Genomic DNA, 12,251 nt, shown 5'->3' with positions numbered 1-12,251 from the left:
ACCTTTCGTCTCTGGTTTTGCGCTCGCGCATTTTGCCTTTGGATAGTGATCTGAACGTGCGAACAAAAGGAGGTATTTGGACATAAATATGGAGTTTATCGAACAAAACAAACATTTCTTGTGGGAGTCCTGGGAGTGCATTCCGACGAAGATCAGCAAAGGTAAGTGAAGATTTATAAAACTATTTTTGAGTTTAGTTGACTCCAGAACTTGGCGGGTAACTGTATAGCTTGCTTTGATGGCTGAGCTCTGTACTCAGAATATTGAACAATGTGCTTTCGCCGTAAAGCTATTTTGAAATCTGACACAGCGGTTGCATTAAGGAGAAGTGTATCTATAATTCTTTCAATAACTGTTGAAAATTTTATCAACGTTTATGATGAGTATTTTTGGAAATTTATGTGCTCATTCACCGGAAGTTTTTGGAGGCAATACATTTTCTGAACATCACGCGCCAATGTAAAATGGGGTTTATGGATATAAATATGAACTCTATAGTACAAAACATACATGTATTGTGTAACATTGAGTCCTGGGAGTGTCATCTGATGAAGATTATCAAAGGTTAGTGATTCATTTTAGCTGTATTTTTTCTCCTTGCTTGGAAAATGGCTGTGTGGTTTTTCTTGTTTAGGCGCTGTCCTAACATAATCTAATGTTATGCTTTCGCCGTAAAGCCTTTTTGAAATCGGACAATGTGGTTGGATTAACGAGAAGATGATCTTTAAAATGGTGTATAATAGTTGTATGTTGGAGAAATTTGATTTATGAGATTTCTGTTGTTTTGAATTTACCGCCCTGCTATTTCACTGGCTGTTGGCCAGGGGTTCCGCTAGCGGAACATCTCTCCATAACAGGTTTTAAGGAACTCTCTCGCGTTTTTCTGTTATGGGGAAAAGTCCAGAATGAAACTGACATTAAATGTGGAGAATTGTACATTTGCATCTGTTGGCCATCAATTAGCCTATTTATTTATATGCATATTTAGGCTAGCCTACCATTTTATACAATAAATATGTGGAAATGATTATATAACTGGAGTCATTGCAAATTTGTGCCACTTGTATAGCCTACCTGGAGCTGGCAAACGGGTTTAGTAAATAGCCTATAACTTCAGTTTGTTGTTGTAACCTTGTGTTATTATGCAAATATTAATGGCCATGTTTAGTTCAGGAAATGGGAAGTTATCAATTATGATTATGGTCAAAGTTCTATTGCAATTGCTGACAGACACTTTTTATTTTGGGACAATCTGTTGTTTCATGTAGTGAATCTGCTATTCAATGCGTTTGTATGGGCTAATAGCCCAACATTATTTTGTGTCATATCATTTTGTAAGGAGATGCCTGCATCTAGCTAACCGAACCGTGGCAAAGTTGAATTACAATCATAAACCCAGATTGTAGTCAGTAGGCCTAGACTATGCCTATTGAAATGATCTTGCAGATCAGCCATTTATAATGGTTTGTAGTCTTAACATCTGGCACATAATAGCAGCACAATTGCCAGAAAATAGCCTAACATACGTTTTTTGAAGTTTATTATTAAGGGCAAATTAGATTTTCTCTTGTGACATATTCAAAATAATTTATTAGTCACATTAGCTCGCAATAATTATTAATTTGATGGAAAACCGAATTTTGCTTAGGTCGTTAGAAGTTAAGTCGAGATTCCCTCTTAATTCGCTCAATAACGCTATGGAAAAACATTTTTATTGGTTAAATGTGGCAACTCCTCTCTTGCTGCGAAAAAATGTGGGCTAGTTTTCAGGCCTTGTGTGTGGGTTTTAAGTAGTCATTGGCTATAAATTTAGTAACACGAGGCAACCCTGGGCGCACGTGCGCTCTAGACTTATCAGGTCAGGCAGACTGGTTGTAGTTTTTATGGCGGATATAACGAGCTGGTGGTGAAAACTTTGATTAAACAATTCAGGGACTGAAACAAATAAATCAGATGACATAATTATATGTAAGGGTAGTAAATCGATATACAATGACAAAATCTTCTGTAATTGTCAATAGTATAATAAAGCTTAAAACGATGTTTGACTGAACCTTGAAAACAGAAAATGAATGTGAATTCGTCTGGACACGGTAGACTCCTCCTCACCGCTCTACTTATTTACACATTTTGGCATGGTGTCATAACACAACAATGGAACAACTGAAGAGAGATGTGCAATTTAATCCATTAACAACAGCCAATTTCTTTTCACGGGTGTTTTTCTGGTAAGTATACAACGCTGTTTACAGTTAACACTGCAGCTCGATATTTTGAAAGTAGCCAGTTAGTAAGGGATAATCAACAAGGGGCTGGCTATGCGTTCTATGGAAAAATAACGAGTGGAGTGGAACTGACCCGTCACGGAGTTGCATTATTTTCCAGAGAACGCATAGAGCCCCGAGTTGAATGCTCCGCACCAGAGGTTACTGCTTACTCAGGCAAAAAGCAAGTTTAGCTTTAAAAAACAGATACAAAAAACGCAATGTATCACAGCGCCTCTCACCTTTCTAAAGATCTAATTTAACTGTACTGTATATATAAATATGTATATATGAATAGTGTGTAAATAGTATTTTTATTGTCTCTTGGTGTCTTTCCTATATATCACTTATTTAATTTTGGTGGGATTTTTTTTTATTGAACTTAATGTCATATCTTATGTTGTTGGTCTTGTTCTGTACTTTGTAACGTGTCTGTGCGTTTTATATGAATCCCAGGAATAGTATCTGCTGCATGTGCACTGAAGTAGCTAGCAAGTTTACAAGAAGCTAGCTACAGTAGTTGCCTTGATAAGCAAACAAACAAGACTCGATAGTTTAGCTAACCAAACCATCAGTCCTAGCTTGCTATTATGAAAATCAATAAAAGTTCACAATAAGGTGCAGAGCTTTGATTTGCCTGCTAAAACCATTGACAACTGCTTGCTGTTTTCAAGGGATTGTTAAATGAATGTTGATATTAACTATTTGATTGTAATACAGTATAATTAACCTCTTGAAGCAACCTGGTCTCAGAGCATTTTGTATGATTATGTATGTAAATCCTACAGTATACACTCCATTTAGTATGATATGTAACATTTCGTATGGATGTATTAATTTGTGGATGTCCACCATCCATTTCGTATGATATGTTATGAATTGCAATTCGTACAATATGTTAAACATTTTCAAAGTGTACAATATGTTATGAATTTGAAAAATGTATGATATGCTACGAATAGTTAGAACCACACATTTACAATTATTCCATGCCAAACAATTGTGCACGTTTAGCTCTATCATCAGAGTTATACAGCAAATAACTGCATGATGTTCATTATGAGTAAACATCAAATGATCGTGTAATTACAGATAAGTGAGGGTAGCCTCAAGATATCTCTCTATTGGCCACCATTAATTGTATATTTGAGTGACATAAAAGTGAACTATACCTGACAAGTATGAGTGTTTTAGGTTAATTTCCCAAGTCGAGCAGTAGAAGGGCCCATTTGTGACCTACCGGCTCGATTCGGTCTTATGTAGCAAAATTTGAAATTGTGTTTTTTACATTGGATAGAAGTAAAGACTCAGATCTAGAAAATTGTATATCATACACTACAGAGGATCAATGGAAAAGTAATTCTGCTTTGAAAGTTGATTAAGTTGTAACCCCACTTTTGATAAAATGGTCCTGGAATGTTTTGGTACACCTACTGGAGAGCTCTTTGTCTACACTCATTCAGCATAGTTCACACCCTCTTAAGTAAGCCTTAGCCCCTCCCATCTCTTTAAGGATTCACATGAGGCCATGTGCTAAACAGAGTGAGTGCAGAAGCGTACTAAACAACCAAAGATTTCAAGACTAACGGCTGGTTAATACTGCGTCTTTCGACATGTCTGTAGACATTTATCGCAGTGACATCATGAACATTCTGTTGTCGTCCGACATCAAACTTGTAATTGTCGTTATGAAAAAGTATAAACACAAAAACTACAGGCTGCATGACACCAATAAACCCATCTGTTTTAAAAATGAATTTAGTATGTGTCAATGTAGCAAACCAGGCAACTAAATACAACTTTCTATACAATGTTTTGGTTTGTTTCTAGCTTCAAATAATGACCATATCATATAGCTGACCATCTTGACTGTAACTCATTTGTATGAATTATTACAGGACACAAAACCCTAAACCAAGATCATTATTTACAAGTTAATAGCAAGCTAATTGCAGAAAATAGCTTACGGTTGTGAGTGTGATGAAATAAAAATAGGGCATTCTACCAGATACTTTTTTTACTTGGACACTGTCTCATTGGCCTAACATTATATCCTAATTTGACTTTGGTGCAGGTCATGTTGTTCTTTTCATTACCGTCTCTGGTAAACACACACTATATCAAAGTTTGTCACATGCACAGGACACAGAAGGTGTAAATGGTACAGTGAAATGGTTACTTACACATTGCAGTCTTTTGTTCAGACATGTAGCTAGCTAGCTAAACAATGAAGCATAATCCCAACTCATAACGTTACTACCCTGCATGAATCTGCAGGTAGCTAACCAACTAGGTTCAATGTTAACTAGCTAGCTAACATTAGGCTATAACTAGCAATGCAAATGGCTCCGAGACATGAATAATATTACTACACAGATCATACATGTAACATTAGCTATCGAGCCAGCCAGCTAACGTTAGCTAGCTAGCTAACAGTACGCTTTAACGTGCAATGAAAACGACTTTCTGAAAAATATGAAACTGGTCATATCTGAAAATGTAGCTAGCTAGACTCTTAACTTCTCTAGGGCCACGTAACAGCCAGTGGAATCCTGTGGCGCGTTATTCAAATACCTTAGAAATGCTATTACTTCAATTTCTCAAACATATGACTATTTTACACCATTTTAAAGACAAGACTCTCGTTAATCTAACCACACTGTCCGATTTCAAAAAGGCTTTACAACGAAAGCAAAACATTAGATTATGTCAGCAGAGTACCCAGCCAGAAATAATCAGACACCCATTTTTCAAGCTAGCATATAATGTCACATAAACCCAAACCACAGCTAAATGCATTACTAACCTTTTGATGATCTTCATCAGATGACACACCTAGGACATTATGTTATACAATACATGCATGTTTTGTTCAATCAAGTTCATATTTATATCAAAAACCAGCTTTTTACATTAGCATGTGACGTTCAGAACTAGCATACTTCCGGTGAATTTACTAAATTACTCACGATAAACGTTCACAAAAAAAACATAACAATTATTTTAAGAATTATAGATACAGAACTCCTCTATGCACTCGCTATGTCCGATTTTAAAATAGCTCTTCGGTGAAAGCACATTTTGCAATATTCTAAGTAGATAGCCCGGCATCACAGGGCTAGCTATTTAGACACCCACCAAGTTTGGCCCTCACCAAAGTCAGATTTACTATAAGAAAAATGTTATTACCTTTGCTGTTCTTCGTCAGAATGCACCCCAGGACTTCTACTTCAATAACAAATGTTGGTTTGGTTCAAAATAATCCATAGTTATGTTCAAATATCCTCTGTTTTGTTCGTGCGTTCAAGACACTATCCGAAGTGTAAAGAAGGGTGACGCCACGACGCGTTTCGTGACAAAAAAATTCTAAATATTCCATTACCGTACTTCGAAGCATGTCAACCGCTGTTTAAAATAAATTTTTATGCCATTTTTCTCGTAAAAAACGCGATAATATTCCGATCAGGAAAGCGTGTTTACGTTCAAAGAGAGAGAAAATAAAAACATGGGATCCCCTCGTGCACGAGCCTCAGTCTGATGGTCCTCTGATAGACCAAGGCGCTAAAGTTTTTCAGCCAGCGGCTGGAATTACATCATTCAGCTTTTCCCCGGGTTCTGAGCACCTATGGGAGCCGTAGGAAGTGTCACGTTACAGCAAAGATCCTAAGTTTTCAATAAACAGAGCCAAGAAGCCCAAGGAATGGTCAGAGAGGGTACTTCCTGTACAGAATCTTCTCAGGTTTTTGCCTGCCATATGAGTTCTGTTATACTCACAGACACCATTCAAACAGTTTTAGAAACTTTAGGGTGTTTTCTATCGAAAGCCAATAATTATATGCATATTCTAGTTCAGTAGTAATAACAGTAGTAATAACCAGATTAAATCGGGTACGTTTTTTATCCGGCCGTGTAAATACTGCCCCCTAGCCCTAACAGGTTAACCTGTCACGGATGCCATGGTTGCCCTTAGTTTGAAGATGTAATCTCGAGAAAGGTGTTTTATACAACAGCCTGTGTGTTCTCTTTTCAACTCCCTCCACATATTTGCAATCAAAAGCCAGAATTTTCTCAATCTCCTTCGCTATCATACTCTGCTTCCACCGGGCATTCCACTGATTTCCAAACTCGGCCCTCCAGAAAGTGGAGAGCAGCACTTTTGCAGTTCTTCGTGATATCTTTCAAAAAAGCCACATTAGAAAGGATTACCTACACATAGTACAAGTTAGAGACAGAAGCGTGCTACATGGCAGTCCAATCCGAACTCATCTCTCGACATGTCCAGCCCATCCATTATCTCAGCCAGACATGGCTAGCATGGAAGTTCCTGTCTTTTTCCGTGGCTAAACCAACTATGCTCGTAATTTAACCATTTTATTTGTATTTATAGATGGCATACACATTTGTTATTAAGGCAGATGAAAAGTTCACATGTTCCAGAAGGTCAAAAATGCATTTTGATCAAATATAAATGTTTACGTTCAAATGCCTCTCCTGTGAAATAGTGATGTGCGAAATATGCCTAGTTTCCTGAAACGAGTCGATGTACACTTAGCTAATAATGTTTACTTTGCAAGCTACCGGTAGAAACTTTGTACAGTTGCCTGAACATAGTGGTAAGTAAACCCAACGTAGGCCTACCTAGCGAAGTATTCAGACCCCTTGACTTTTTCCACATTTTGTTACATTATAGCCTTATTCTAAAATTGATTAAATACAAATATTTCCTCATCAATCTACACACAATACCCCATAATGACAAAGCGAAAACAGGTTTTTTGAAATGTTTGCAAATTTCTTAAAAAGATAAAATTTCATAAGTATTCAGACCCTTTGCTATGATACTCAAAATTAATCTCAGGTGCATCCTGTTTCCATTGATCATCCTTGAGATGTTTCTACAACTTGATTGGAGTCTACATGTGGTAAATTAATTTGATTGAACATGATTTGGAAAGGCACACGCCTGTCTATATAAGGTCCCACAGTTGACAGTGCATGTCAGAGCAAAAACCAAGCCATGAGGTCGAAGGAATTCTCTCTAGAGCACAGAGACTGGATTGTGTCGAGGAACAGATCTGGGAAAGGGTACCAAAAAATGTCTGCAGCATTGAAGGTCCCCAAGAACACAGTGGCCTCCATAATTCTTAAATGAAAGAAGTTTGGAACCCCCATGACTCTTCGTAGAGCTGGCCACCTGGTCAAACTGAGCAATCGGAGGAGAAGGGCTTTGGTCAGGGAGGTGACCAAGAACATGATGCTCAGTCTGACAGAGCTTTAGAGTTCCTCTGTAGAGAACCGTCCAGAAGGACAACAATCTCTGCAGCACTCCACCAATTAAGCCTTTATGGTAGAGTGGCCAGACAGAAGCCACTCCTCAGTAAAAGGCATATGACAGCCCGCTTGGAGTTTGCCAAAAGGCAACTAAAAACTCTCAGACCATGAGAAACAAGATTCTCTGGTCTGATGAAACCAAGATTGAACTCTTTTCCCTGAATGCCAAGCGTCACGTCTGGAGGACACTTGGCACCATCCCTATGGTGAAGCATGGTGGTGGCAGCATCATGCTGTGGGGATGTTTTTCAGCGGCAGAGACTGGGAGACTAGTCAGGATCGAGGCAAAGATGAACAGAGCAAAGTACAGAGAGATCCTTGATGAAAACCTGCTCCAGAGAGCACAGGACCTCAGACTGGGGTGAAGGTTCACCTTCCAACAGGACAACGACCCTAAGAATGGGAGAAATTCCCCAAATACAGGTGTGCCAAGCTTGTAGCGTCATACCCAAGAAGATTTGAGGCTGTAATCACTGCCAAAGGTGCTTCAACATGTTTTTTTTGCTTTGTTATTATGGGGTATTGTGTGTAGATTGAGGAGCGGGGAAAAAACTATTTAATCAATTTTAGAATAAGGCTGTAACCTACCAAAATGTGGAAAAAGTCAAGGGGTCTTGAATATTTTCCGAAGGCACTGTGTGTGTGATATATACTACCGTTCAAAAGTTTGGGATCAGTTAGAAATGTTCTTGTTGTTGAAAGAAAAGCAACATTTTTGTCCATTAAAATAACATCAAATTGATCAGAAATACAGTGTAGACATTGTTAATGTTGTAAATTACTGTTGTAGCTGGAAACTGGAGTTTTTTTTATGGAATATCTACATAGGCGTACGGAGGCCCATTATCAGCAACCATCACTCCTGCGTTCCAATGGCACATTGTGTTAGCTAATCCAAGTTTATAATTTTAAAAGGCTAATTGATCATTTGAAAAGCCTTTTGCAATTATGTTAGCAAAGCTGAAAAGGAAATCCTGGCCGGCCAAACCCTTCTCTAACCCGGACGACTCTGGGCCAATTGTGCGCCGCTTCATGGGTCTCCCGGTCAGCCTGGGATCGAACCCAGCGCTGTAGTGATGCCTCAAGCACTGCGATACAGTGCCTTAGACCGCTGCGCCACGCAGGTGGCCCTCAGTCAACAACATTATTTGTTTAATTTCTTCCCGCACTTTTCTGTGGGAGGAAATACAGTACTCAAGAACATCACTTTGGATAGGTAAAACATTTTGTTGGTATTGATTCTTGACTTGAAGTTGGTAATTCGGTTTGATCATTTATTTACTTCTTCTTTCACTTCCAACTCTTTTTCTCCCAATTTCTCTCTGCAAACTCTTTATTGTACACAATCAATCCCAATTTTTTGATTTGTTCCTTTACCTCTATATCCAATGTAGTTTTGTTTTCAGGTTCTCCTGTCTATACTGTCTCTGATTTGGCCTGATTTAGCTTTGCAGCAGATACTTTCTCATAATGCCAAAAGTACTCTGACAATGTCAAATTCCTTTTTGTGTGTGAACAGTCACATCGTCGGCGTATCCTAGACTCGACACTTTATCTTGATCTAATAATACACCCTTTATCTTTTTTGATGTTTGTCAATAAGGGACTTATAGCCATACTGTATCGTCTGTCCGGTGGCCATTTACTGTTCGCTTGGCATACAGACATTTCACCATGTTTATAAACCTTGTTGGGAACCCATAGGCTGCCATAGCGTTCCATAAGTATTTTCTCGAGATTAAGTCAAAAGCCTTCTTTTGATCAAGAGCCACTATGTCAAAACCGTGTTCACCTTCATTTGTTTTGCTCAGGATCTCTCGTAGGGTACATAAATTGTCCTACATTAGTCTACCCTTTACAGAGCAGGTTTGTTCTTTTTCAGTAAAAGTGTCCAAGCATTGCGATATTTCATTATTCTTTTCTTTATGTCTAACAACCTGTTTTTGCTTTGTCATTATGGGGTATTGTGGTCCTTTAATACATTTTAGAAGAAGGCTGTAGCGTAACAAAATGTGGAAAAAGTTAAGGGGTCTGAATTCTTTCCGATTGCACTGTTTCAACAATAGACTAATAGTTTTCGGTGGAATTTTCCATGTGTCAGTGGAAAATTCAGGATATTCTCTGCTGTCACATGCTCATTTCAATTATCATCATAACCCAACATATGGTTGTATTGCTCTTGTTTATATTTTTGTTGTCCTTTTGAGTTTTGTAAACAATCAATGTAAAGCTTCAAAATATCTCATGGACTGTCACTCCATGCATAGACCCACATCTATTACATTTGAGAGCGGTTCCATTTCTCCAGCCCCATCCTTCAGTGGAAGTGGTACGGCTGTCCACAGACCCTAGATTATCCATTCAATGCTGCCTGATTATCCATTCAGTGTTTTGCAGGGTTAGGAAACACCACAAAATCAGTAGAGCAAAGCAAGCAAACTGATCACAGGTCAGTCAAAAAGTTAACCTTCTGTGTCATAAAGGTCTACTAGAGTTCAGAGAGAATGTTGCACAGTGTTGATGGACAGTATGATGAACTGGTTGTTTTGAGCAAGATGAAGATAATGTGATTTGACACATCCAGATCTGAATGTGCCATTCCACACTGCTCATTGCTTCAGTCTAGAAGGAGGCAACCAGTTGCAATGTTCTTTCAAGCTGAAAAACAAGGTAACAGTAGCTAGGTTTCCATCCAATTAGCAACAGATTTCCATGTGAATATTCAAAAATCTTTATAAAACAATTTGCGCATTTTAGACCTGAGATGTTTCCATCAAACTGACTTTTTGCAGATAAGAGGCTGTGTGTGAGGACAGTGCAGATAACAATAACTTTTGCCTTTCAATTTCCATGTACTGAATGAAAAATACAAGTTAATTGGGTTTCCATCACATTTATCAACACTACTGATGGTTTTGTCACAACCGTTGTGTTATATGACAAATGTGCCCACTCTGGTCTTGGCACGTGCGCTTTAACCAACAGCTCGCAGATGCAGTGTGGGTAGGTTACCTACATTATGAGATTATTATGAATAACCAATATTATTTGTATTTGTCAAACGGCAGCCAAGCATCGATCATCATGTCACCAGAATAAGACCCTCGATATTTATTGGAAAGGAGAATCACACATTCACTACCCTGTGAAGTTCATCATAATTTATTTAATCTGTAGTTTAATAAACTGCATGCTTTCCCAAGTCATAGTGGGAGGACCACACAAAATATCATCTTGTGACTCCAAATTTACTACAATATGATGGTTATTATATCAATATTTGCCCATAAATACATTTTACCAACAAATGGATCCCACCATGTCAAACTAAACGTGTTCTGTTGACATTTATACAATTGTACCGGCGTGGTTTGTGGTACTGAGAAAGGGGGAAAGTTCACAGTGCTCCTTGCATTTAGATGTAAAAACATTGTTCTTGCATGCATATTGATCACGCAACAGTTGCCACCTGTAATAGGATATTCTTTGTTCCATACTAATTCCTATATCAGTGACACCGCTGAGGGAGAGTGGCTGAGGTCACGTAAAGTTGGCTGACACAACTAAAGCAAATGAGCTATTGGTTAACACATTCATAAATAAGTAGCTTTATCTTTTTAAGGTACATCTAATTTGTTACTCTTCAACCAAGTTGTCGTAGGGCAGTGCAAACAAACAAGTCCAGTTGAATTCTTCCAAAAACCAGGCCCTTCTACTACATGTATATCCTAATAGCAACCCCCATAAAGCAGAACATTTAGTACAGTGCATTTTGACATTGGGATTCATGGATTAAATGTTGCTCATACACATCCACTTCCTATTTTGTGTTTTCTCTTTCCTCAATGTGCATTGGTTAATTATTGCATTAGTTAATTGGTTATTGCATTGGCTAATTAATACATTGGTTCATGAACCTGCTCTCTCTCTCTCTCCCTCCTTTACCTTCTCTATCAGTTGGGTAACCCCTTTATTCAGTATTGGAAATAAGCGGAGGCTAGAGGAAGATGACATGTACCAAGTGCTTCCCGATGATGCTTCTCAGGGCCTGGGAGAGGAACTACAGAGGTATGACATACTGTGACCCAGCTCTATTTTTCTCCCTAGGGCCTAGCCCTACCCCCTGGGCCTATCCCCATCCCCTAACCTAGCCCTAGCCTAGCCCTATCCCCTAGCCTTATCCCCCAGCCCTATCCCCTGATCCTCTAGCCTAGTCCTATCCCCTAGCCTTGCCCTATCCCCTAGCCTAGCCCTATCCCCTAGCCTTATCATCTAGCCTATCCCCTAGCCTAACCCTATCCCATAGTCTAGCCCTATCCCCTAGGCCTATACTTTAGCCATATCCCCTAGCCTAGCCCTGTCCCCTAGCCTTATCCTTTAGCATTTTCCTTTAGCCTAGTCCTTTCCCTCTAGCCTATCCCTATCCCCTAGCCTAGCCCTTTCCCTCTAGCCTATCCCTATCCCCTAGCCTAGCCCTTTCCCTCTAGCCTAGCCCTTTCCCTCTTCATTGTTTACATACCTTATTGTATTGTTGGTCTTTTTTTGTTTTGTTTTCTGAGCATTGATTGATGACTTTCCCTGGCTCCATTTGGAGTTTCATGCTAAACCACTGAACTTAGCACCATTGTGTATTTAGGCTCCAAATAGCCCCAGGTA

The 12,251-nt window shown here is 38.9% G+C and overlaps 1 protein-coding gene across 2 annotated transcripts in view; it reads left to right on the top strand.

Moving 5' to 3' along the window:
* The first annotated feature begins 1,862 nt into the window (after positions 1–1,862).
* The window catches only part of LOC106574545 (ATP-binding cassette sub-family C member 4), a 57,498-nt gene continuing 47,109 nt past the window's right edge, over positions 1,863–12,251 (top strand). The window contains exons 1-2 of one of the 2 annotated variants that reach the window (XM_014150503.2): positions 1,863–2,228; positions 11,553–11,663. In XM_014150503.2, coding sequence (XP_014005978.2) covers positions 2,155–2,228; positions 11,553–11,663 — 185 coding nt within the window. In that variant the 5' untranslated portion in view covers positions 1,863–2,154. The remainder of the gene's footprint in view (positions 2,229–11,552; positions 11,664–12,251) is intronic. The other variant, XM_014150502.2, reaches the window with a different exon arrangement.

The sequence above is a fragment of the Salmo salar genome, chromosome ssa16 (genome assembly GCF_905237065.1).
Source record: "Salmo salar chromosome ssa16, Ssal_v3.1, whole genome shotgun sequence".
In the NCBI taxonomy this organism is placed as follows: domain Eukaryota; kingdom Metazoa; phylum Chordata; class Actinopteri; order Salmoniformes; family Salmonidae; genus Salmo; species Salmo salar.
This window is presented reverse-complemented; position numbering and strand designations above follow the sequence as displayed.